This window comes from Cololabis saira, chromosome 9 (assembly GCF_033807715.1).
Source record: "Cololabis saira isolate AMF1-May2022 chromosome 9, fColSai1.1, whole genome shotgun sequence".
NCBI lineage: Eukaryota > Metazoa > Chordata > Actinopteri > Beloniformes > Belonidae > Cololabis > Cololabis saira.
Window position 1 is genome coordinate 19,940,221 of NC_084595.1, and position 25,569 is coordinate 19,965,789.

General features: G+C 43.4%; 1 protein-coding gene across 5 annotated transcripts; it reads right to left on the reverse strand.

Moving 5' to 3' along the window:
* Positions 1 to 115: 115 nt before the first annotated feature.
* Positions 116 to 20,380, reverse strand: rufy3 (RUN and FYVE domain containing 3). 5 transcript variants are annotated; one of them, XM_061730707.1, is made up of 18 exons: positions 19,931 to 20,380; positions 11,656 to 11,829; positions 11,315 to 11,432; positions 10,241 to 10,342; positions 10,022 to 10,145; positions 9,839 to 9,903; positions 9,682 to 9,747; positions 8,719 to 8,788; positions 8,542 to 8,631; positions 7,580 to 7,663; positions 7,328 to 7,495; positions 5,031 to 5,128; positions 3,834 to 3,953; positions 3,069 to 3,180; positions 2,920 to 2,993; positions 2,802 to 2,835; positions 2,551 to 2,619; positions 116 to 1,361 (listed from the first exon to the last, which is right to left on the reverse strand). In XM_061730707.1, the coding sequence occupies exons 1-18, from the start codon at positions 20,160 to 20,162 to the stop codon at positions 1,218 to 1,220; spliced, it is 1,944 nt and encodes a 647-aa protein (XP_061586691.1). In that variant the 5' UTR covers positions 20,163 to 20,380; the 3' UTR covers positions 116 to 1,217. The 5 variants fall into 5 exon arrangements, with proteins under 5 accessions (XP_061586691.1, XP_061586692.1, XP_061586689.1 ...); XM_061730708.1 differs by having other exon boundaries at positions 2,920 to 2,990; positions 19,931 to 20,379; XM_061730705.1 differs by having other exon boundaries at positions 2,551 to 2,622; positions 19,931 to 20,379.
* Between the last annotated feature and the right edge of the window lie 5,189 nt (positions 20,381 to 25,569).

Here is a 25,569-nt window from a genome sequence, read left to right on the forward strand (position 1 = left end):
CAGCAGGTGATAATTATAACTGCCAGGTGCATGCTGGGAGATGACCCTCTAATGTGGAGTAATCCGGTCTGAGGACGTTCCTCCGCACCTCATGAAATAACGGAGTCAGACGCACTTTAGTGTCAGTAAAACTTTATTGATGATCTTAGAAGCATTCGGTCTCTAATCAGCTTCAGAGACAGATTTAAAACAACCAACGAGGTGGAAACGGCAGCTGCGCCCACGTCTGAGCGGCCAGCACCTCAAAAACCACGCAGACATCCGGACTCATCCGGACCAGAGACGAGTCCAAATGTCCACCTGTTGGGTTTGTGGATGTGACCGTTGCATGGACGTAAACCGGATCAGCCGCGACTCCGTCTGGGCCATCAGCAGAAGTTTAACGCCACGTCTGACCGATGCAGCGTCACTAACCAGCTCGCCAAACTCCAGAAAAGCTGCTTTTATTTAAAAATAATCTGCTGATTTTAAATTAAATTAGTTTAGCATAAAGAGACGCCATCCTGCCTGTCAATCAACTAAAATCCTGCAGCAAGGGGGTCCAGATCTGGACCTGAGGTTTCCCTACTGACCACTAGGGTCCGGATCCGGACCTGCAGTCCCCCTTCAAACCAATCCAATCCAAAGCTGGTTTTGTTCTCCACACGTCTGCTTGTCCTCCCTCACTAACAGTTTCCACCCGGATGTCCACCTGTCCTTTATTCTTCTTACTGGCGGGTTTAACTGCACGGGAGATGTGGACATGTGGACCGGGTCTCGTCTGCGTGGACATGTGGACCGGGTCTCGTCGTCAGGATCAACATTTTTCTGATTAAACTTTGATTATATCCCCAAGCGATCAGCAGAAGCTAAAAACACAGACAGAGATCCGGTTTCTTCCGCACCGCTCCAATCTGGGGGGAGTCCTCGGTGGTCCAGCCCTGGACCTGGAGGTCTGGGATGGTTTTAGTGAATGAGATGATTCAAGCTGGGTTTTCTGGATCCAGCAAGGTGTTTGTTTGTTCATATAAGCAGGTTTTGGTTGAGGAACGCTGCAGCCACATCCACTAGAAGAAGAGACGCGGCTGCAGCGCCGTGAAACACGAGGAAGACCTGCACGTCTCCCGTTGCTGGCGGCGGGGGGGACCGCAGCAGAGCCGAGACCCGGAGGATCTTCCACCACGTTTCAGGCCGTGAGGTCAAAGTACTTTTCTGGCCGTGCCGGCGGTCCTCACGGCTCACGGCGGCGTGGAGGCGTACTGCTGCAGCAGCTGCGAGTAGCAGGCGTTGCACACCGTCTCCGGGAGGATGGACGAGGGCAGCGGAAGCTCGCCGGACACGCAGCTCTCGCAGAAAACCCCGTCGCAGTTCTTACAGCGCTTCTGGAGATGACAAAACAGAGACTGAGAAAACAGCGCTCCTGGAGATGATAAAACCCTGCTGCAGTTGTCGAACCGCTTCTAATCTTCTGGACAGTGACGTCTGCAGCTTTCAGTCATTCTCACTTCACTACCAAGAGTTGGGACAAAGAAGTTTTAGAAAACTGAATCCATCTTTTGATGCTGCGACAAAATGACGAGTTCCCTCCCCGGTGGTATGAGGGACAGAAAATAATATAAAAATAAATACACATAAATGTATAAATAAATATGGTTTGCTCATGAAAAAGGCTAAAAAAAATTTTTATTACCTTGTATTTGTGTATTTTATCTTTTTTTGTTAGAACCACCCACCTCGGTAACATTTGGAGACACAAATGTACAAATAAATGTATAAATACACAAAAAAAATGATAAAATAAATAAGCAAATACAAGGAAAAAAATAAGTGAGCCTTTTTCATTAGCTAAATATTTATTTATTCTTTTATTTATGTATGCATTTATATGTATATTTATATGTTTTTAGTCATTTTTCCATCCCTCATACGGTAGAGGACATTTGTACACAAAAATGTAAAATACTTGGGTTTGAAACTTTTAAACCGGCACAAAGACTTTTCCAGCTCAGCAGCTCCCCCTGCAGGCGTGGAGGATAAATCACACACGTTTCCTCACGTTTCTTTACGGATCTTTCACGCTGTCATTCTCTCATTTAGTCTCTCATCTCCTCCGTTTCATTGTTGATGTGTGACGGTGTACGTGCTACACTGTTGTCATGGAAACCAATCGTACGGCTACTTCAAATCATACTGAAACTGATATTTCAAGTTTACACATTAACCAGCAGTTGAAGATTTTACAACTTCTCTGTCCGACCTTCAGCACTGCTGCATTTTCTTTGTTTATGGAGTTAAACCGGAGGATGTTTGTTCGCAGCTCACGGTCAGGCTGCAGCTAACCTGCAGGGACGACGGATAAAAGATGGAAAACTGAGCGCCGACGCTCGTTGGGCCTCTCTGGAGACCTTCATAAGATTTAGAAAGTCATTTACTAGTTTTATTTAAACAAGTAGTTTCTTTGTTTAAAGGAAAACAAACAGGTAAGCAAGTCTTCAAGTCATCAGGACACAAAAATAAATTAAATAAACTAAAGCCGACATCCCAGACAATCCTGCTGGAACGGGTTCGTACCTTAGGCTTGAGCAGAGAGTCCTGCTGCTCACACATGGTGCACACCGACGGTCGGCTCACCACCACCGGCTCCTGCACAGAAACCACACAGACCTGCAACTCTGACACACCTCTGGATATTAATGCTCGGAAACTAGCTGGGCTTCAGTTGCCCCAGCTCTGATCGTCTCCACCAGTCCGGAATCGGACTTGAAACAAACAGACGTTTCACGGGTGAACGGGAGCAAGTGGAAACAAGGTCAGAGCCTCACCTGCTCGTCCTCGTGATGCGACAGCGACAGCGACCTTGGGAGAAGTGAGGAGAGACAGGCAGAGTCAGAATATTCTTCTGTGGCCGGTGCAAACGCGGCCCGGTGGCTGTGGACTCACAGGCTGGAGCTCAGACTGGTCCTGTCCTCTTGCTCCGTCCCTCCTCCGGCAGACGGGGATTCTGGGAGATGCTGCTGGAGGAACACAGTCACAGATCAAGCTGACGTCCCGGCTCTTAAACTCAGGCTCACAGGGTAGCAGACACGTACTTTTGGGGCGTTTTCCGGGTGTTTCCTGTCCCGGCGGACGCTGCTGGACTGTCTGGACGCGGCGCCGAGATGAGGATCACCCCTTCTCCTGAGCTCCTGTTCCAGGTTTGACCTCAGAAACAGACAACAGAAAATAAAGACGAAGAAGAACTTCTGGTTTCACGTTGACGGTGCCACTAAAATACATCCAAGACCCGGCGAACGCGCAGATGAATCTTTATGAATCATCTCATTCAAACACGAGGCGGCGTCTGGTCGACGTGGTCGTTACTGACAACGCGAGGTTGTAGCTTGTGACGCCTCTGAAGAGGATAAAAAGAGTTCATGAATCCCCGTCCCTTCACCGTTGTCCAATCAGAATGAAGAACATATTGTGTTGGTCTGAAAGACTCGGACGTGTCACAGAGACCTGAGTTTACTGGTGACGCGTGATTTGTGATGGTGCGCCACCGCCGGCGGGCCTGAACCCGGCGTTGAGCTGCAGGCGGGCCTCACCCAAACGCCGTCGCAGCTTTGAACCGACAACAGGCTCGTGTTTGTGGCGTCGGCTCAGTACCGACAGGGTTTCTGCGGTAAACCGTGTCCACTAAGGCTTTTGCTGCCGGACGTGCTTTCGCTTGAGGTGGAAAAAGTTTTTTATAGGATTAAAGCCGAGCTCTTCCCTGACGGCGGTAATCTCCTGCGATTAGCGACGACTCTACTGACCTCCGGGGCGGTAAGCAGCAGTGGACGGCGGGGGGGGCGAAGGGGCGGCTCATCTTTTACCTTTGCGTCCGGAGCTGCTCCACCTCCACCTGCAGGCTCTCGATCTTGTCTCCAAACTCCTGTTTGAAGAGCCGGTTGGCCTCTAGGGCCAGATCCCTCTCTCTCTCAGCCTGCTTGCACCTGGTGCAGGGTGAGCGGGTTAAAACAAAAACTGGACGTAGACAAACAAGACTGAGCTAAAAACTAGAAAGAAAAAAGACACAAAACACGAGGAAACAAATGACAAACAGAACTGAAGTCCGACAAGGACGAGGATGAGGGGGAGCGGAGCCAAAGAAGCAGCGGCAGGCCGGGTTTGGTTCATCGTTTTATTGGCCTAATGACAGCTACAGTTTACACCAATGTTATGCTCACAGACAAGTCAAAATTAAGAAATTAATTTTGCCCTTTTCTTCTCACTCGAACCGTCTCCTGTGCTGGCGCTGGAAACTCGCATGCGGATCATGACATGACAACAAGGCGCCCTGGATCACGCTCCCTAAACATCAGCTCACATGTGCTTTTTACGTCACACAGTCTCCGTTGGTCGAGAAATACTCAAAAAAAAAACAGTCTCCGGCAGCGGCTGAAATCTTTGGGATAACGTTACAGGAAGTCTGCTAAGCTCCAAATCATCCAGGCTTGTTGGCACTTTAATCAACAGTCGGATCTCTCGGGCAGCATGCCGTCTACTCGCCTCGTGTTTGCCCGGGAACAAAAAAAGAAGAGAAAGAAGAAGCAGTAATGGTTTGAAGGTCAAATCAAAGTTTAAATTCTGAAGCGGCGAACACATCTGCCGGAGAACGCGAGGATGAAGGGCTGCTAAAAGACTCGCTCCAGTCCACACTAACAGCTGACTGCAGGAGGTGGCGGGCGATGGTTTACCATCGACAACAAAAGGGCGCCGTACAGAAGAGGGAACATCCTAGTTTGGTTATGTCTATATTAGGCAGGTTGTACGTTGGCGCTCAGGCGTGTGCAGCTACTCCTGCAGCAGCTTCCCAGCCGCACAGCTCAGGTTTTTGGCCTGCTTCACCAAATGTTTATCACTAATTAAAGAAAAGGTAGATCAAGAAACGGGGGAATAAAGAGAAAATGATAATAATGACAATGGAAGTGGAGGGAGAAAGACAGTGACATGAGCGTGAGGGGTCTGAGCAGGTAAAGGCTTCAGTGAGCAAAACTGGACATCGCCTGTGAACGTCAAACTGTCCTCACCTGGTCTCCAGAGTTCTTATGGTCCCCGACATCTGGTTTATTTTCTCCTCCAGGCGGCCGATGGCGTCGCTCTTCTGTCTGGAGCTGGCATCAGCACTCTGAGGAAGACCGGCAACGTCTCAGGGGATTTCACCAACACCAGGTGACGTTATGGTACCAGGCGGCAGCAGGTCCACTACAACCACACCTCCCATCAAGCGCTGGTTTTGGTTTCAGATGGTTCCACAGCACAGAAGCTACTCTAAAGAGTTGTTTGTTTGTTTGTTTTATTGCTTTTAATTGTTGATTCAGCTGTTTTGGGACTTTTGGACCGCCTGACTTGTGCGTTGCTCGTGCAATGCTCAACTTTTTCCCCTCTCTGCTGTGGAGTACGTCAGGGTTCTACACTGGGCCCCCTTGTTTTTTAATCCATAAATGGATCACTCCAGGGGTCAAAGATCAGCTACGCTGACTGCTGCAGACCCGCTAACGTTACTCCCAGCTGACGGCTAGCAGGCCGACAGCCGTTCTTGGCAGATATCCACCCACAGCTAGCCACAAATGGCTGACAGCGGCGGTTGGCTGGAGCTCCGCCGGTCCTCGTTTCAGATGTTGCTACCGAAACAAGGATGGATGGATGTATTCCATCTAGATTAGCCTGAGCTAAAGTTAGCCAAATTAGATCGTTTATGGGAACAAGAGTAAGGTGGGCGTATCCCAGCCAGCTATCGGGCCTGCTTGCCCCGCCCATCTGGCACCAAACTGAGTTTAAATTAAATATATAAAAAAGGTGTTCAAAACCACTCTTCAGGGACTTACGAGACCTTGTCCAGCCTCCCCGGGACCGAACGTCTCACCCCAACACGTGCGGCGGTTGAGCTGGATATGTTGGTTTTTAATGGTGCAAACTCAGCGTATTTATTCATTTGTTTTATTCTATTTTCTGTAGAAGTAAATTCTCTGGGCAAGAAAACCATCACACGTCACTGGCTGCATCCTGACGCCCCCACAATGGAGGAATGGACTGATATTGTTAATGAAATCTATAAAATGGAAAGGATTACTTTCTCACTTCGGCTACAAATGGATAAATTCACAAGGTCATGGTCAAAATGGGTCTCCTATATACAAAAGTCACAATTATCTAGAAACTAAATTACTTGTCTCCACTCACTTACTTACTTTCTCGGTCATTTCTCTGTTTGTTTGAAAGACTGCCAGGTTTCATGCGTTTTATACGTACATAATTTTATGTGTGTGTATATCCAAACCCTTATAATATTGCAGATTGGTCTCCCTGCAACTGAATTAAGTCGCTGTTACAAGCCCATACATCCCGTTTTGAGTCATCATTGTTCCCCCTTTTTTTTGTGTGTGTTTGTCTTTAGTTAGTTCTGTTTGTTCGTTTTACCTTAAAAAATATAAATATACGCAGGTTTTGTTTCTTTCAACATTACACAACTATAGGGCAACAGCTATGTTTTGACATGCTGATGTTTTTCTTTCTCCCTGACAACAATTGTAAACCAATTGTACACCAGCTGTTAGGGCTGGGCGATATATCGAGATTTTAATATATATCGATATATTTTCAAACGCGATATGGTACGAGACAATATCGTTTATATCGATTATTTAAAAAAATAAAAATAAATACATTTTTTTACGATTTTGATATAGTGTATTTTGTGACAAATTGACTTGAATGTTTTATTTGAGATTTGCACAAATGTTTTGTTATTTGCACAACTTCAACCTCAGTGGAAAAGTCTGCCTGTTACTGTTTCTACATTGTATTAATTGCAGTGTATTTTAATTTAATTGTTATGCAGGAAAGGGATATTTGTTTTATATTATTCAAGAAGCATTTTTATTCTATATACACCGGTATGCAGGTGGTTTATTTTATTTTATTTGTTTTATACATTTGTATATTGTGCAGACCTCTGTTAATAAAGGAACCTGTGTGACATTTGGCACAAGGCTTTGTATTAAAACTGACTGTTTTTTTAAGGGTTTGCCTCAGAAAAAAATGAAGCTGACAGAGATGCTAACAGATACTATGCTATAATGCTTTGGGGGAAACCCCAATTATGGCACAGAAAAAATATCGATATATATCGAGTATCGCCATTCAGCTAGAAAATATCGAGATATGACTTTTGGTCCATATCGCCCAGCCCTACCAGCTGTGTAATGTAAGATGTGAGGATAATAATAATAAAGAAAAAAAAAAAAAAAAAGAAGTAAATTCTCAGAAGACTGGACTCGACTGGAAATGGTCCCACAAGTAGACGCCATCCCTTTCGAAGCCTCACCTGTGACTTGTGGCTGAGCTGCTGGTTGATGGCCCGAAGGTCCTCCAGCTGCTGCCTGAGCTCCATCAGGGCGTCCTGCTTCTCACAGATGTCCTTCTCCAGCATCTTCATGGACAACTCCATCTCCTGCTTCATCCCGATCTGCACCTCCAGCTCCCGCTCAACATCCTGCGCAGAGGTCAGTTCAGTTCAAACCCTGAACCCAGACAGACGGTTTTCTGGGAGAATCACGTTATGGAGCCTGAGACGTACCAGTCGAAGCGAAGTTTCCTCTTTGAGCTGCTTGCGCGCTTCGCCCAGCGTCTGTCCCTCCGCCACTGAATCACTTCTCAGAGGCTGAGGGAAACAGAAAGTCCGCTTTCATCACATTTATACTGCATTGTTGTCCAGATACGAAGTCCAATTACGAGACTAAGACGGTTCACTCGCCTTCAAACTGTTTTATGTAACAGAACATGCAGGGACCCTGACCGAATTGGGGCCCTAAGCGTAATATTATTTGGAGGCCCCCGGCCCCCACACCTCTCCCCATCCCAAATGTATCATAGGTAGAAAATGACCGTATAACAAGCCATTTAACCAAACAACTTTTATTAATAATAACAAATGTACTGTAGGTATAGATACAGAAGTTGACTTCATGAGTCAAATAAAAAATCCAAAATTCAAACTGAAATAATAAATAAGTATTGAATAAAAAAAAACTTAAAACTGAGCCACAAATAGCTATCAATTACTCTTAAGTTACTTCCACCACCTGAATCCCCCATAAAAAACTGAAAACAGTCCTCTGATTAGTCAGATGTCGAGTGCCGCCAATCATGCGCTGTCAGATTAGTCTTTTTTTCTCTCCTCCGCCTCACGGTAGCGCTTATGCACTACCATGTAAACACGCCCTCGTGCAAAATGTGGCCCCCGTTGGAAGATGAGGCCCTACACACAGCGTGTTCTGCGTTTCGGGAGGCCCTGACAATATGTTTAAAAAAGGAAATTATCAGAATCAAATGAACAACACAAACTAAGCCAAAGTAATTCAGGCGTTTCTTTCTTAAGTGGGCCTCGAGCAGCCTGGGGATCGTAACCAAATGTACTTGAATAACTGATCGTAAACAAATGTAGTTTTCAAATATGTCTGAAACTATTGTTTTCATCACACACGTCTGTCCTCAAGCACGACTTCTCCATCAGGAGACGAGAGACACCGGCCCGTTTACCTTCCTGGACTCCAGCTGATACGAGCTCTCCTCCTTGACCCGCTCCACGTCTTCTTGTAAGGTGATGATCCGGTTGTTGGCGACGGCGAGCTGTGGACACAACGAGCATGTGATCAAGACGGACCCGCCGCGGCGTTCAAGGCCGCTGCTGATTACGCTCCGAAGCCGAGGACTCACCTCTTCCGTCAGCTTCGTGTTGGACTTCTCCAGAACGTCCACCTTGGCCTGGAGGTTGTTGACTGAAGCGCTGAAAGAAAAACAAACAACCGGGAATCATGGGAGGAGCAAGTCAACGACGTGATGCCAGTGAAGAGAGCCGGTCGGAGCTCGGCGCCAAGCTTTTACCGCGACTTCTGCAAGAGGTCCGAGTGTTTAAGTGAACCGAGCCAATGCTGGAAATGGTTCGCTGGTTAAAATGATGTGAACTACTAATGTTTACCTAGAGGAACGTGGCGGAGTTAAACCAACTTCACGTCTGTTATTGGACGTAAACGTGCGTCAAAAGTAAAAAAATAAAAACCAAACAGGAAAAAAAAGGGACAATTTTTACTGATCTGACATAGTCTTCAGGTCAACAGCTCGTCTTCCTACCAATCGTATAAATAAAGAAATTCATTATCATTCAAATTCAAATATACTTAGTTAATAGTTAAATTCAAGTTTTTAAATATGAGACTTTGGGTTAATTTACCTCCAGAACGTTGCAGCTGCAACTCTGTTGGTGGTGTGTTTACTGATCTACGACAATCCTATGAGAACGTGCACCAGCTGCAACTCATGCATCCTGAGATGGTTTCACATTAATTTCACTTCAGTTTGACGGGCATGTCGGCAGGTGAAGTAAAACGTGTCTCCACGCCGCAGCAGCTCGTTTATTAGACATTTCCTTGCCGTTTCGTCATTAGTTCTGCTTTCTTTTGCCGCTTGTTACCGGGTTTCAGGTCTGGTTTTGGTGTCTGGAGGAACATATTCAAATCGAAAATTTACTATATTTACAAAGAACGCCTGCTCCTGAGTGGGAGCGAACGCCACACCTCTGACCGACAAGTGGGGAAATAAACGATCCGGCGGACGGTTCGGCTCTGTTAACCGGTCGGGGCAAGCGTTGACGCCGAGTCCGGGTTGAGCGCCGCTACAAACCTCAGATGTCTGTTCAGCTCCTCCACGTAGTTCTTCTGGTCGAGGATGGCTGTGATCTGACCGTCCCTGAAAGAGAGACGACAAACACGTCACGTCACGTCCCCGAGTTGGAGGGACGAGGATCTGAGGGCTCTAGGGTCCCCGGCGTGAAACTCACCCCTCCGCGCTCTTGCTGCTGTGTCCCCCGTCTTTGAGGTACATTGAGAAGTCGATCACGCCGACCTGCAGGAGCGGCGCCACAATTAGTGATTTCAGAAGTCGCAGCGAGAACATTAGTGGGTTTAACATTTTGAAAGACGGCTGTGATTTGAGCAGCTGTGAGTGAAGGACCTTCCCGCACCTGGGAGTCCAGGTCCTCGCCCTTCATACACAGGTTGGCATCGATGACGTTCAGCCCAACGAGCAGGCCGGCGATGACGGCGCCCTCCTCCTCCATCATCAACGCGTTGGGCTCATAAAACTCGCTGCAGTGAAGAGACGAGAGTGGCGAGCTTTCAAACGTGCACGTGTAAATGTGAGCAGAAGTCAGAGGATTCAGCAGAGGAGGACACCATCACACCTGAGTAGGTCCTTCCTGTTGATGATGGTCTTCATGTAGTCGGAGAGCTTCTTCTGCATCAAGGCCAGCCGCAACCAGGCACGCCCCCTTCCCAGAGGAGTTCTGGCGTCAAACACGAGAGCCGGATTTAGAATTAAGCCTCAACATGTCACTTACAACCAAGTAAAAAGACCTGCAGTTCCTCCACAGACCACTAGGGTCCGGATCCAGACCTGCAGTTCCTCCACTGACCACCAGGGTCCGGATCCAGACCTGCAGTTCCTTCACTGACCACTAGGGTCCGGATCCAGACCTGCAGTTCCTCCAGTCTAGCTGAGAGTAGCCAGCTTATGCTAATCCAGCGTTGCTAAATGCAGCGGTCTAACCAGGACCCCCGACCAGGCGACGCCCGGTTAACTGACCAAGGTCGTGGGTCCCCAGAACTCGAGTCGACTGTTGGCTGGTGGTCTGGTTTAACAAACCTGGGCGTCATCTTCTTCAAAGTAAGAGTGATTATACTCTTATCTTTTATTTCTACTACTTCCTGTAGACCTGAGGTCTGCTCAACCTGTCAGCTCCTTTAAATCAGGGCTAAAAACATTACTGGTTACTGAAGTGTACTCTTAAATGAAATACTTACCTGCTGTACTCTATTGCCATTGCTTTTTAACAACTTGTGCTTTTTATTATTTTACCTCTTTATCATTTTATTTCATTTTATTTATTTACTGTTTAATTGTGTCTTGCTGCTTTTAATGTTTATGTAAAGCACTTTGAATGATCTTGTGTTGAATTGTGCCTTACAAATAAACTTGCCTTGCCTATTTCACAGCTCTGTTCTGATCTGTTTTTGTATTTAGTGGCTCAAGCAGTGGTTTCTCACAAAAACTGTAACAAAACCCTGTAATTATGCAAACACTTGGTTTCTGGTTTAAACCAGAGGTTTGTTCAGAACCTGTGGTCCTGAGTCGGACTGATGATCTGTCCAGTTGGACCCCAATCAGAGCCGGGACCGACTCCAGCCGACCCCCGTGACCCTGGAGTTAGCAGGCGTAGATAATGGATGGATGTCCCGGGAGCGGTGAACAGACTTACTTCAGACCCGGGAGGTCCTTGACGCTGGCGGTGATCTCTCCTGCCTCGGGCGTCAGCTTCTCCACCAACTCCAACGCTCCCCAGAACGACTTGTTCTGACCCAGGAAGGTCTTCTTAGCTGAAGATTGACAGAGTTTGTTCACTTACAGGTGTAATTCAAATCCTTTTTTCCTGTCAGTTTCAACATGATAGGTGGATTAAAAACAGATTCTTCCTCGGCCAAAACTGGTAGGTGCGGCCCAACAGAGCCACCTTAACTGGGGCGGAGAGAAGTGCCACCAACGTCACGCTCAAACACTACTGACCCATAAAAACAGACGAACACTGTGGTTTTCACGTACTTTTCAATCCGTGCTTCAGACAGTGCTCCATGACGACGAAGAACTGCTGCAGGGGTGCATAGTCGGAGTCGAGTGTGCGTCCCAGGTTGAGGGCCGACTCTATCAGGCCCTTGATGCTCAGCTTGGCCATGTTCATCAAGTTCAACCTCTCAATTGCGATCGGATCCTTGGGATCTGGAAACACACGAAGGGGAGAGAAGTTCACAGCGGCCTCGTTGAGACTGAAGTTCACAACTATAGAGAAGTTAAGCATTTAGGACATGAGGCCTCGTCGATTCTGCAGCGAAATATTGGGTTACTTGAGTCAAAGTAATTGCTTGTACCAGTTTTACATTTTCTAAATCTAAATCTTCTGATGAAACAGGATTCAGAAAACAGAGAAACAGAAATATTTCCCAGCATAAGTTTATAGTCCCTCAGCCAACCATCGTCCAAAGTTTCAGAGAAAGTAAAATACAAAGTTTTAATTGGTTTTGGCACCAACACCTTGTAGTAAGCCCCGATTACAGACACATTTGGACCTAATCTGGGCTTGTTTCTGGTACTCGTGGCTCCGCTACAGTAGGTTGGGATGTCAGGCCGACTTATCAAGTTCAAGCTCAGTCTCTTGCGGTCGAGGAACACGTCGTCTTAAATAAGAGCATTACAGCCATGCCGGGTTCACTTCAGTTAACACTCAGTATGTTTACATGCAACAGAAAGTCGAATTGTTGCCTTAATCCGACCGATATCGAATTTTTAAAAGCCATGTATACACCTTAGCCAGGCTGTAGTCGAACCAAACCTCTTGAAATTGAGCTATTAATGCAAGATAATCTGTCCTAACCGGAGTTATTCCTGCATGTATACGCAACCCACGCTTAGCCGAGCTAGTGACTGTTCGGGACTCCCCGAAGTGACGACACAGCAAAAGCCAGAATATCAACACAGTAGTAGAAGAAGAAGACGAACAACAAAGAAGGAACCGGAAGAACGTCAACTCAAAAGTGGGTGTGGCGCCACCTAGCATTGCAGAGTCGAAAGCACCTCACTCAATAATCGATCGTCTTCTCGTGCATGTATACTCGGATTTCTCTGAAAGTCCAGTTTAATCATTAGCTAGATTGTTGCCAATAGCTTGGTTTAGATGTGCATGTAACTTTACCGACTGACTTTGCATATGTACCAACCAAAAAGCTAAAAACACCACCGTAAACACGACTCAGAACCAACATCTCCAAACGTTAAGGAGCCAAAGTTGGGACATCAGTTTTCTCTCTTTTAGACGTGGTCATGTATGTACTCGACATTTCAAAAAGGAGGGAAATGGATACGTGGTCGGCCACACCAGAAAAATATTCTCTTTTTTGGCGTCATTGTTGCAGCATTTTGTCTTGAGTAAAGTATTTGTTAAATTTAAACCCATTAAAATGATCTATAACTGAAGCATCACTCCGGAAAACATTGACGGCACCAGTCTTGGTTTTCCTGCTGCGTAACGGAGCTTTAGAGCTTCATCTAGGACTGTTGAGACCGACCTTCCTGGTAACGTTGCCACATTTAGGGGTTTTCTGTTTCCGAACCCTGAAACTGGCTTAGTTGGACGCATCTATGTCACTAAACATTGAAGTCACTTTCAAAACAGGAGCCGTTTTGGAGTTTTTCTTCAGGATGTGTGACGGCGCCCCCGTGTGGAGCAGCTGCCGGGCCCTGGGTTTGTACGAGGCCATATCTCAGGAACGGCACCTTTAATAAATCTTCCCAGCTAGTACGAACGAACGGCGGGTCAAAAATCCACATTTAAATCAGAACAAAGGAAATACTGCACATTGTAGAACACTTGTTTACTCGCGACGGTTATCGGTGGTCCAGCGCTCCTCGACATCACATAACAAAAATAGTTTTGATTTGACACACAGACTTGGATCAGATAAACAAAAGGGGTTTTTCACTTGAATGTGATTAAGATGGTGAAACCTAAAGAGGGGAGACTGAACTGAGCTTTTGTTGCCGAGTGGTCATCTTCACACTGATGCAATCTATGGAAACGTACCTTTTAACAGGTTAATGTAGCATAAAGTTGCAGGTGGCATCTGTAGGACGAGTTTTATTTTAACTGTATCCTGGTGTGTGTGATTAAAACTGTCTGGGATGATCTGTGCAGGTGAATTGTGAAGATAAAACACAGTAAAGGAGTTTCAGTAGTAGGAGGAAGTCCCACGTTAACACCAAGAGCTGATTACGAATATCATCCGAGCTAAAATGTCCACTCAAGTGGAAAACTTGATATTAAATCATCTCTCAAGTCATAGAAGTGCAATGTGACAAAATAAAACATCCTCTTTTAGCGCCAGAAATCAGAAGCCTCTCATCTGTTAATGGTCCTCTGTGTTGTCGTGGCGACCGCTAATATGGTGTAAGTGCTGCTGGGTCGTGTTTGTCTAATGACTGGACAAAAGTCACCTCCTGTCACAACAAGAAGCACGAAGGTGCAGCGCGTCTGTGCGCGAGCGCGTCAGATATCTGGACATGGCTGCACTTCATCTCGCCCGTTTCTCGGCGAGACGCCAGCCACTTCCTGCTGCCTCGCCTCCGGGCCGCCACTTATTCACGAGTGGCACCAACTCTCGGGAGCATCACACCACCTCCCAGGAAGTCCACCATGACGCAGCTCAAACAGGGCATTTTATCCGTTTACAGCGTACGGGGACCTGAACGCACCACCACACCCTGAGCACTTCAACAACCCCCCACCCCCCTCGGTACCTTCATGGGCCGGCTCCGGGTCCGGCGTGAGCGAGATGTCGTTGAGCTCGCGGAGGCAGAGCCACTCGCCATCGACAGACACGCGGAAGTTGCAGAGATAGATGGTCTCCCTGGCGGCCTGGGTGATCTTGTCTGTGGTGGGGGTCGGGGTCTCGCTCTGAGGCGTCAGATCAGACATGATGACTCAGCTTTCGGCAGGCACAAATCAACACCAGCGAAGGGAATAAAAAGGGGGAAAGGCGTAGCGGCTTTTGTCCCGGGAGCCAGCAACGGCCAGGAAAAACACCCCCGACACAACAAAAGGTCTGAGAGAGGAGGAACTGGGGATGGAGGGAGCTCCCAGACAAAAGGCAGAGATGGGGAAGGCCTCCTGGAAGCAGCGTTCACTGGCTGTCGGAAAGGATTCTGCTTCTCCTCCTCTTTATGCCTTCATCCTCCTCTCCTCCAGGATGCAACTGGGTGAAATCCGCCGCTGTCTTGAGAAAGGCAGCCCTCCCTTCTCCTCCTCCACCTCCTCCTTTTCGAGCTCCTGCCGTCCCTTTTTGTGCAGCCGGAGGATTTGAAATGCAACAGAGCACCGTGCTGAAAAATCACAGCCCTCCTCCGGTCGGCTCAGCACCGGTTCGCTCTGATTGGACTCCCAGAGCACCGCAGTGAATGCTCGGGGTGGGTGTTGACCAAGATGGCTGACGGTAGTGCTGGGCACAGCAACACACCATCACGTGAGCAGATGGTGCATGCGTTTTAGAAAAAAAGAAAAAAGAAAAGAGCGAGGAAGGGGAGGGAGGGGGGTCCCCTGAGTCACCAGGCGATGCTAATGATGCAGCAGAGGCTCATCTGTATCTCAGACATTAGCAGCATCTGACCTGAAACAGACGCCTGGTTTCTAACAACACGGCCGACACGGAAACAAATCAGATTCACATCCTACGTTTTAAAATAGAGGATGATGTTCCTATGTTGCTTTTCTGTGCTGAGGTGTTTTTTTTGCACTTTGTGTATTTATACACAGTGTGAAGATGCCTTTTTTCTCCCCCTCCTCCATCCCCGTGTCACCCTTTCTCAGCTGATTGCACCAGTGGACGCATGTCATATGTTGTTATCTGTTTTGTCTTTATTTTTTCTGCTGTCTTGATGGGTTGTACTGGCAGAAATTTTGCATGGCTGGAACGCTGGCCACGGGACAAATAAAGCTTACTCATCATTCATCATCTTCTGACCTCCACAAACGTAACAGAAACCTACGTTATAAAACCTGTAAATGAGGAGCAGAGGAAGCCACCAGGTCTCTGTGGTTTCAGCAGTCCTGGTTAAATTACTGCATCTCTGCTCAAACAATCATTTATGTTCGGGGTTTTTCCTGCGTATGGAAACGAAGGCGGCCGCCTCCATGAATTTCAGGCCGCCTCGGAGAACCAAATGTTGTTTTTGATTTTCTTTTTGATGCAAACAAAGCTTTATTTCCAAAACAAGTATAAACTTAAACATGTATCAACTTAGTGTGTTTGATGTTTTAAGCAATTTGGAAAAGTCCCTTTTCAAACATTATATTCAAGAGGTGCTAAATTACACAGATTTATATAAATTATATGCACTCTAGTGAAATCAGGTCAAAAAAGGAGAACGATCACAGATTCATCATCACAGACATGCAGTTCCTCCATTAACCCCTGGGGGCTCCAAACATACAGAGTTGTTCACGAGTTGTTAACCAGGACCAGCACTGGAACCGGTTTGGTGGAAAAGGGGTAAGAGTGTTAGCATCCATTTTATTTGTTTAAGAACGCATTTTGTGTGTAAACTACTACTAGACTAATTATTTTGAGGAGATTTTTGATGTGATTCAGTTGTTAGATTTGTATTTTAGTTCTAAGATGTCAGAGACGTGCAAGCAAAACGTGTTTGTCGCACTTGTGCGATAAACTGGATCATCGACACATCTGAGACACCACCTCGTGAAAGAGTGAAAAGGTTTTTGCGATATTGGGCAATTTTTCTGTTTCCATTGTGGGGTTTATCTTTGTAATATTTAAGTAATACAAACACACATGACGCATAAAAAACTAAATGGTTTTAAAGTGAAAGAAAGTGAGCCCGTTATGTTTTTGCATCTACATGGCAGTGAATATTGAGAGCAGTATAGGTCCATATACATTTGTATTCTTACCAAACAGTCATTAAATATTTAAGTTTATCTCCAATTTTCTCCAACATCAACTCTCTTTTATTCGTGGCAGCAGCTCAGCTGCACTTATGTCTGAATATGTGCTTATATGTATTAAATGATTGGACTAATATGTTCCGTTCTAGCGGGGAAGGTCACCGCCGCTCACTACGCATTGCCCTGGTGAATCACGGTATTTGCCCTCCTGCACTGATGATGCTTTTTATAGTCGTGCTAACTCAGAGTCGACATACTCAGAGTTGACTGAACCAACTCTGAACACCCAAAAACCCAAAACTCAAGAGTTTGTTAATCAACCCTCAGTTATTCATTAGAAGTATTTCATCACCATCATTGTTCTCCATTGTTCTTGTAGTTTGTTGTGCTGCTCTGCCCCCTCCTTTTCTCTTCTGTCTTCAGGCCAGAGCTTCAGGAGCTGCATGCTGCCCTGCAGTCCCCCCCCAATCATCCCACTGCTGGTAGATGCCTGCTGACATCCTGACCTGCAGCGCCCCCGCCCACCTCAGTGTCTGCCGTCTAAATCCGTTTATATAGTCATCCTTGTAGTACACCTGTTAGCCGTTGTGTCTCTGTCTCTTCTCTCTTTTCCTGCTCTGCCTAGCTGATGATCCTGGTAAAGGTTTCTTCCCTCCTAAAGGGGAATTTTTACCTGCCACTGTTAATGTAATAATTGCTCGAGGGTCATGTTCTGGGTCTCTGGAAAGATCCTAAAGACAACTTCTGTTGTAAAAGACGCTATATAAATAAATACAATTGAATTGAACATCCTTCATGAAACAGGCCCCAGTTCTTCTGACACCGCGCACGACCGTGGAATGAGCAGCTTCCACATTTGCAACGAAATAAACGAGAGACACATGCTCCCATTCAGAAAACATGTTTTTCAGGGAAGACTTTGCATCTCTCAGCAAGACAATGCTCGAAGCTCCGGTCCTAAATCAGAGAAGAAAGGGACCTTTATCTCTAAACCTGGTCTCCTCAGGTGTTTATGGACTGAAGGGAAGATGTTGTAACAGCTTTTTCAGAGAAGATTAAATGATTTATTTTCTTGACATGTTAAGATGTACTTACTTTGAGCATTTGATATGTCTAAGGTTTGTAAAACACTGCTTTCTGTTTTGGAGGTGAGGTTGTAAATACTGCTAATACTACTACTTTTACTACTACTGTAATTTAGCAATTCATTCCATCCCGGCATACTCCTGAATTAAATACTTACCTGCTGTACTCTACTGCCCTTATTTTTAACAACTTGTGCTTTTTACCTCTTTTTTGTTATCATTTTATTTCATTTATTTGGTATTTAAGCGTACTCTTAAATTAAATACTTTCTGAAAACCACGAATGAGATGTGTACCTGCGGTATTCTACTGCCCTTAATTTTCAGCAACAAAGGTGCTTTTTATTATTTTACCTTCTTTTCTCATAATTTTATTTGTTATTTACTGTCTAATTGTGTCTTGCCGCTTTCAATGTTGATGTAAAGCACTTTGAATTACCTTGTGTTGAATTGTGCTATATAAATAAACTTGCCTTGTCATTTAAATTCAAAGACAGTCATTTAAATGTGAAAGGATGATAAAAAGGAGAAACTGAAAGATGATTATTGACATTGTTGGATGCGTTTTAGAGTAACAGAAAATACATATTTTAATGCGTAAAGCGAGGACGCAAAGAGGTTTTTGGGCAAAGTGCTGCTGAAATCAGCAGGACATGACCCGGTGTTCTGCCAATCCTTGCTACCTGCCGAGAAATTATACTTTGCGGTTCTGCACATGCGCAGAGTCGATTTTAAAAGTTTGATCGTCACGCCAATCATTTCTTGCACAATGTAAAATTGATAATATGGGATGTTGAGTATTTGATCCTTCAAAATACACTTACCCATGACATGAATTGCATTACACTTTGTGAACATTTAATGATAAAAGAGAAAAATCCAACAATTCTCTTTATTATTTTATTATTCATTCAGTCATTGGCTTTTATTTAGCCAGGCAGGTCATTATAAGAACATTCTTATTTACAATGACGGCCTGGCAAGAGACAAGGACCACTTGGGGGAAAAGGAAGTGGTTTAGGGTAGGAATGGGCGATATTTTACCGTTCATGATATACCGTCAAAAAAATCCCCACGGTAAGAATTTGTCATCTCGCGGTAAAAACGATAAATTCCCGTTGATGACGTTTTTGTGTAACAAAGCGACGAGCTCGTTGTTAAGCGAGGCTCCAGCTCCGTTATCTGGAACTGGTTTGGATTTAAAAAGGGTGATGAGGAGCAAACATTATCTATTATATGCAGAGTCTGCAGAAAAACAGTGAGTGCAAAGGATGGCTTTTATGTATTTGTCCTGTTTCTTTATCAGGTTGTATTTTTTTCCTACTTTGTGATTTTATAAGAAGAAAACTTGAAGGACAATGATACTTTTGCTGTTTGCACCGTTATCCCACTGTTTAAGCCATACATTTTGAATACATGTTTAATCTGTTCTTACATTTCAAACTTGTCATTACAGTTTTGCAGTACAGGTGTACTAATTTAATTAGTTTTTATTAATTCAATTGGTGTAGTTTAGTAGCATTTAGTATTCCTTTAGAGCAGTGTTTTGGGGGCTCCAAAGACTGAATGTGGTGATAGATTTATAGTTAAAAAGGTGGAGTTGAATTGGTATTTTTTTTATCGTCATTTTTATCGTTATCGGGATAAATGCCAGAAATTACCGCGATAAATGTTTTAGTCCATACCGCCCATCCCTAGTTTAGGGAGTAAAACACAGTAAAATTGTAGCTCTACAAGGTAGAAAACCATTAGGTAGCATTTTTTGGCAAAGCAGCAGAAATTGGCAGATCACCGGATGAGGGTTGGGACGGAAGTGGGTTGTTTAGGGAAGTTAGCAGAGAAAGCTCAGGTTTATTATGCTGCGTTCCATTTACCTCGGAAGTCGGAACTGGGAACTGGGAATGACGTCACAGCCGAGTTATCAGCGTTCCAGTTACAAAGTAGGAAAACAAGATTGTAGTTCGCATATACCACATGAAAAATGTAAATTACACTATAGCAGCATATATATGCCGAACAATACTTGTATACGACTGATTTAGTGTAACCAAAACTAGAATGAAGTGCTACGAATTTTTACAGAGCTCTCTTCTACTGTTTACAACCGGGGCAGCCATCTTGGAATGTGAACTCGGGGGTGGTGAAGACTCTCCCACTTTCCCAGTGGGAAATCCCACTTCGAGGGGCGTTCCAGTTGATAAATCCGACTAGGGAACTGGGAAATCCCCACTTCCGAGGACAAATTGAACGCGGCATTAAACCAAGTGGAGAGCAGGTTAACTCACTCCTCCGGGAGGTCCTCTCGATCCTGAAGTCGTACTGCGTGAGCGGCTGCGGACCGAGCCGCAGGCTGGCCGAGCCCAGCGCCTCCTTGAAGTAGATGACGGACGTCGGGGACAGAGTCTCGTCCGGGCTGTCGCTGTGGCCGTTTTCATCCGAGGAAGGCTGCCTGCCGCCGGGAGGGCTGCCCGGAGCCTCCGGCCGGTCCCGGTCCCCCGGCGGAGTCCGACCCGCCATCCTCCTCCTCGGTCACACCTCGCTCATGGGGCCGGCCAGGTCTGGCTGCTGGCTGCACCACAAATACCTGCACTTATTACTCCAGCTTCCGTCCCGCCTGCTACAGTCTCATCCTGACCCGGAAATAACCAGATGTTGCAGTTTTGGTCAAAGATGTGTCTAGTTCCGCGAGATTTTACGGGTTGCTGCGTCAGCAGGTCCTTCACGGGCACCAGAGAGCGTAAACACGGGAGAGACACGCAGCCGCCAGTGGACTCATGCATAGACATATACACATAGACATATATACATAGATATATATACATAGACATTTATACATAGATATATATATACACATAGACATATATACATAGATATTTATACATATATATATATATATATATATATATATATATATATATATATATATATATATATATATATATATATATATATATATATATATATATACATAGATATAGACATATATACGTAGATATATATATATACATAGACATACATACATAGATATATATACATAGACATATATACATAGATATATATACACATAGACATATATATACATAGACATGTATACATAGACATTTATACATAGATATATATACATAGATATATATACATAGATATATATACACATAGACATATATACATAGATATTTATACACACATATATATATATATATATATATATATATATATATATATATATATATATATATAGATATATACATAGATATAGACATATATACGTAGATATATGTAAATATACATATATACATAGATATATATACACATAGACATATATATACATAGACATGTATACATAGACATTTATACATAGATATATATACATTGATATATATATGTATATATATATATGTATATATATATATATATATATATATATATATATATATATATATATATATATATACATAGACATGTATGCATAGACATGGATACATATATATATATATATATATATATATATATATATATATATATATATATATATATAGATGCCTCATCGACTGCTGGGGCGCGAGAAATACGGCTGACAGCACAAGACAGATCAGTATTGAAGATGCCAGAGCACTGGGCTGAGTATTCCTGCACAAATCGACGAACAATTGCGACCAGGGATACAAATAATTACATAAAATAAAATAAAAAATCTAAAAATAGGCTGGTAATGAGGCTACACCACATTACCAAACTCACCTCTCTTGAACTGCAGAAAGGGAGCATGAGAAATAAACTGCAAAGCAGTCCTCTTTCAGGGCTTTTAGCATGTGTAAATATGGTTTGTGAGATATATATATATATATACATATATATATATATATATATATATATATATATATATATATATATATATATATATATATATATATATATATATATATATATATATATATATATATATATATATATATATATATATATATACATAGATGTATATGTGTGTTATGGAATGCCGTTCAGGAAATTAATCTTTCTTTCAACTAATCTTGCTGTTTCATTCCATACATTCAAAGATTAATTTCCTGAATGCATGCATGTGTATATATGGATATATGTTTATTATTGTTTCTTCACATTACTAAAATAGCTGAGTTTTACACAAAATGCTTCTGTTTCTCTATCATATAGTCATGTTTTTACATGTATGTGTGTGTAATATATATATATATATATATATATATATATATATATATATATATATATATATATATATATATATATATATATATATATATTAGTGTGTGTATATATAGTGTGTCATGCGTGTATATATAGTGTGTCATGCAAAATAGCCTACCTATCATACTTACATGCTAGAATATTCTATTACTATTAAGCCTACTATGAATATTAAAATACGCCGAATCATGCCTAGATGTGTGACGTTTGCAGAAAACCCCCCGGGAAAATCAGTTTTGTATTCTGCGAGTTATGCCTGATTAAATGTGCTGACACTTAACTGCACCAGCCAGACAGATGACACTGAGTGGAGCGGTGCCCGCCCCAAGATGGCGGCCGCACGGCTCGTCAGCGCCAGTAGGCAGCAGCGGTCGATGACGCATCTATGTTTATTTGTCTATGGACTCATGGCCCGAAACTGAATCACTCATAGTTCCCATGATCCTTTGCGACGCAAATCAACTTTCGGAGTCCTTTGCGCATCTCTATTTTCAAAGGCTCTCTGATATATTATTACTGTTTTTCAGTATTAGAATTCTATAAATGTAAACAGAAACTAAGAAACTATTAATTGATTAGTTAATTATTACCTATAATTACTCTTACTCAAGTTTCAAAAGCTCAATTTGTAGAAGAGGGACTTTGTTAGAAAATAGAAATAATTATGTATTTTCTTTATTAAATAAAACATCCATCCATCCATCCATCCATCCATCCACCCATTATATTTACTTTCTTATTCATTTTCAGGATCACATGGATCTGCTGGAGCCTATATCAGGTCTTATTGGGAAAAATGTGTCAAATGTATAAAGCTTTATACGGTCTTAAATAACAAAATGAGCACTAATACATTATTTAGCATAATGAATTGACTTTTAGTTTGCAAATTATTTATGGTCATTTTGCAAAAATAAACACGAGTAGTAGGAGCTTTGCAGTAACTACCTTTTTAAGGGGAGAGTTACTTGAGTTATTATGGAGAAATACAGTATGATCGAGACATTGAATAAAGTCAGCAAATGTTGATAGTTCACACAAATTTTGGAAGATAAAAGTCACAGACTATGACTTGAAATTCTTGCAATTGTCTGAGACAGAGCTAAAAATTCCTTCTTTACAAAGTGTACATTTTAGACTTGTAATTCTTGAGACTGGTCTTGGTCTCAAGACCTGCTTTTTGTGGTCTTGGTCTTGTCACGGCCTCGACAGTCTTTGGTCTTTAATTGATTAAGTATTAGGTCTATGCTATTTCAGTGATGCTGATATAGCCTACGGTGTAATCTGGCTACTATAATTATAAATAATGCAAGTTATTTTTTTTAACTTCTTTTTATTTCTTTTAACAAGTTCAGACATATAGTGCAGTCATATAGCCAAAGATACAGCAAGGGTGCCAGCATGAAGTAGTCCGTGGGTTTCTGCATCTGTTCATTGTCCGTGTGTCACATAATCCCTATGAGGATGAGTAGTCCATAGGCAGAGGGGTATGGGTACACATGTACCACAGTGCACAATTAAGAGAGAAAACCACAAATAAAAAAAATAAAAAAATCAAGAATACCACAACAAAAGAAGGTCACTTCTCACATATAGCAGATCACATCAGTTGAGGAAATATGAAATAATTGGCAACCATTTAATCGAGAAGACATCCATTTTTAAATGTAGCCTTGCTGTTATGTTTTCCATGTAAAAAACCTCCTTAAATAATGCAAGTTCAAGTCGATAATTGTGTGTATCTTTAATATTTAAAATTCATGTTTCATCTCCAAATTAAGTCCAATTTAAGTAAGTAAGTAAGTAAACTTTATTTGTACAGCGCCCTTCACAGACCATGGTCACAGAGCGCTTCACAGTTAAAATAAAAACACAGTTAAGGGATACATACAAATTTAAGATTAAAAGGCCAAGACATGATTTAAATCAGTAATATTAACTATTAATTACTTTTCTGAGGTGGAGGGGGGTGTTGGAGGCTGGTTATTTTGTTAGATGACTTTGGGACTAGTTAATAGTCGTGTCAATCCTTAAAAGCACTGGAGTCAATCCTCCAATAGTGTAGAAATAGCGGTAGTGCAGTCACCACACAGATCTGATCTCAGCTGATTGATGAAAACATTTATAGTGAGTTCAACATCAGACATCCACTTCTCTGTGTTATTGTGCTGCAGTTGAATACAACCTCATATGGAAACTAGCTGAACCAGGATGCTGCTGATGTTCCACAACTCACGCAAGATGACAAAATAACTGGGGTTTTTTTTGGTCTCGGCCTCGGTCTTGTCTTGTCTTGACACTCTCTGGTCTTGGTAGTGTCTCGGTTTACTTTAGGCGGTCTTCACTAAAAGTCTAGTACGTTTACAAGAAACCCCTTTCAGACTACTTCACAGATGGAGCATATTTTGGACATATTTTAACTTCTTCACACTGCGATACCACTTCTGACCACAAGAGGGCAGCGTATCACAAGAGAATGCCTGTGTCACAACCAGAGCCCAACCATCTAACACAGGGGTGGGCAGTTCCTGGTGAGGGCCGTGTCCCGCACGTTTCAGACCTTTCCTTACTTCAACACACCTGATTCCAACTAAAGATCAAACGTCATCGGGGATTACAGCAGTCTGGTAATGACACAGCCGTGTCTATCATGTCGTGTTAAGCAGGGACACATCTAAAGCGTGCACGGCACGGCCCTGGAGGACAAGGCCACCCCTGATCTAACATCTGGGCTGAAACCACGTGGAACTAAAACTGATTACAATTCCCCGACTGACGGCTAGATGCCACACAAGCGAGTCAATCTCAACCGACCTCCATGTTAAAAGGTTCAACTTGAGAGCAGAAATAAACAATTTTAGTCTGGTTAAAAAAAAAGAAACAAGTTTTTGTCTGAATGGTTTAATTTCACATCCATGGCAACTCTGAGGGTGGTGAATTTTTTTGTGCGACACCAGGCAAATGTATAAGTAAAGCAGTGGTCTTCAACCCTGGTCCTCAGGACTGCCTGTCCTGCATGTTTCGGATGTGTCCCGGCCTCAGAACAACTGATTCTAATTAACGGTCCTCATTAGCTTGTTATCAAAGTCTGGACAGTTCTGTTCTTGACACAGCTCCTTGTATCACGGTGTGCTGATGCAGGGCAGCATCTAAAACATGCTGGACAGTAGATCTCGAGGACCAGGGTGGAAGACCCCTGCAGTAAAGCAATAATTTATTTATATGATTGATTGACAGTGGGCTCAGCCAATGGCAAGCTGTTATCACTTCTTACTCAGTCATCATCATGCTAGCAATAACTCTCTACAATGACTCTTTGGAAAGACTGAAAATTTTGAAATGAATTTAAAACTGCTCTTCAGAAACTAATGAGTCACGTGACTAATCCTTCTTTGCCACTGTTCTGCACGTCTTAGATGTTCTCTTGCATCATACAGACTTGATTTATAGTGGTTTTTAAGTTTCAGATGTGGCTATAAGTTGATTGTTTGTTTGTTTTTTCGTTTTGCTTTATTTTATTCTCCATTAACAGATGAAGAATGATGGTTATAGAAACCCGGGGCTCTGGTAAACACGCAGTACCACAAATACACAGTAGGGGGCGACAGAGTACTGATGATATGGGTCAGGTTTACGTGATTACTTTGGCCTGGATATATCAACATAAAAGACCATAAATGTTAGTTCTATGTTGTACTTTTTA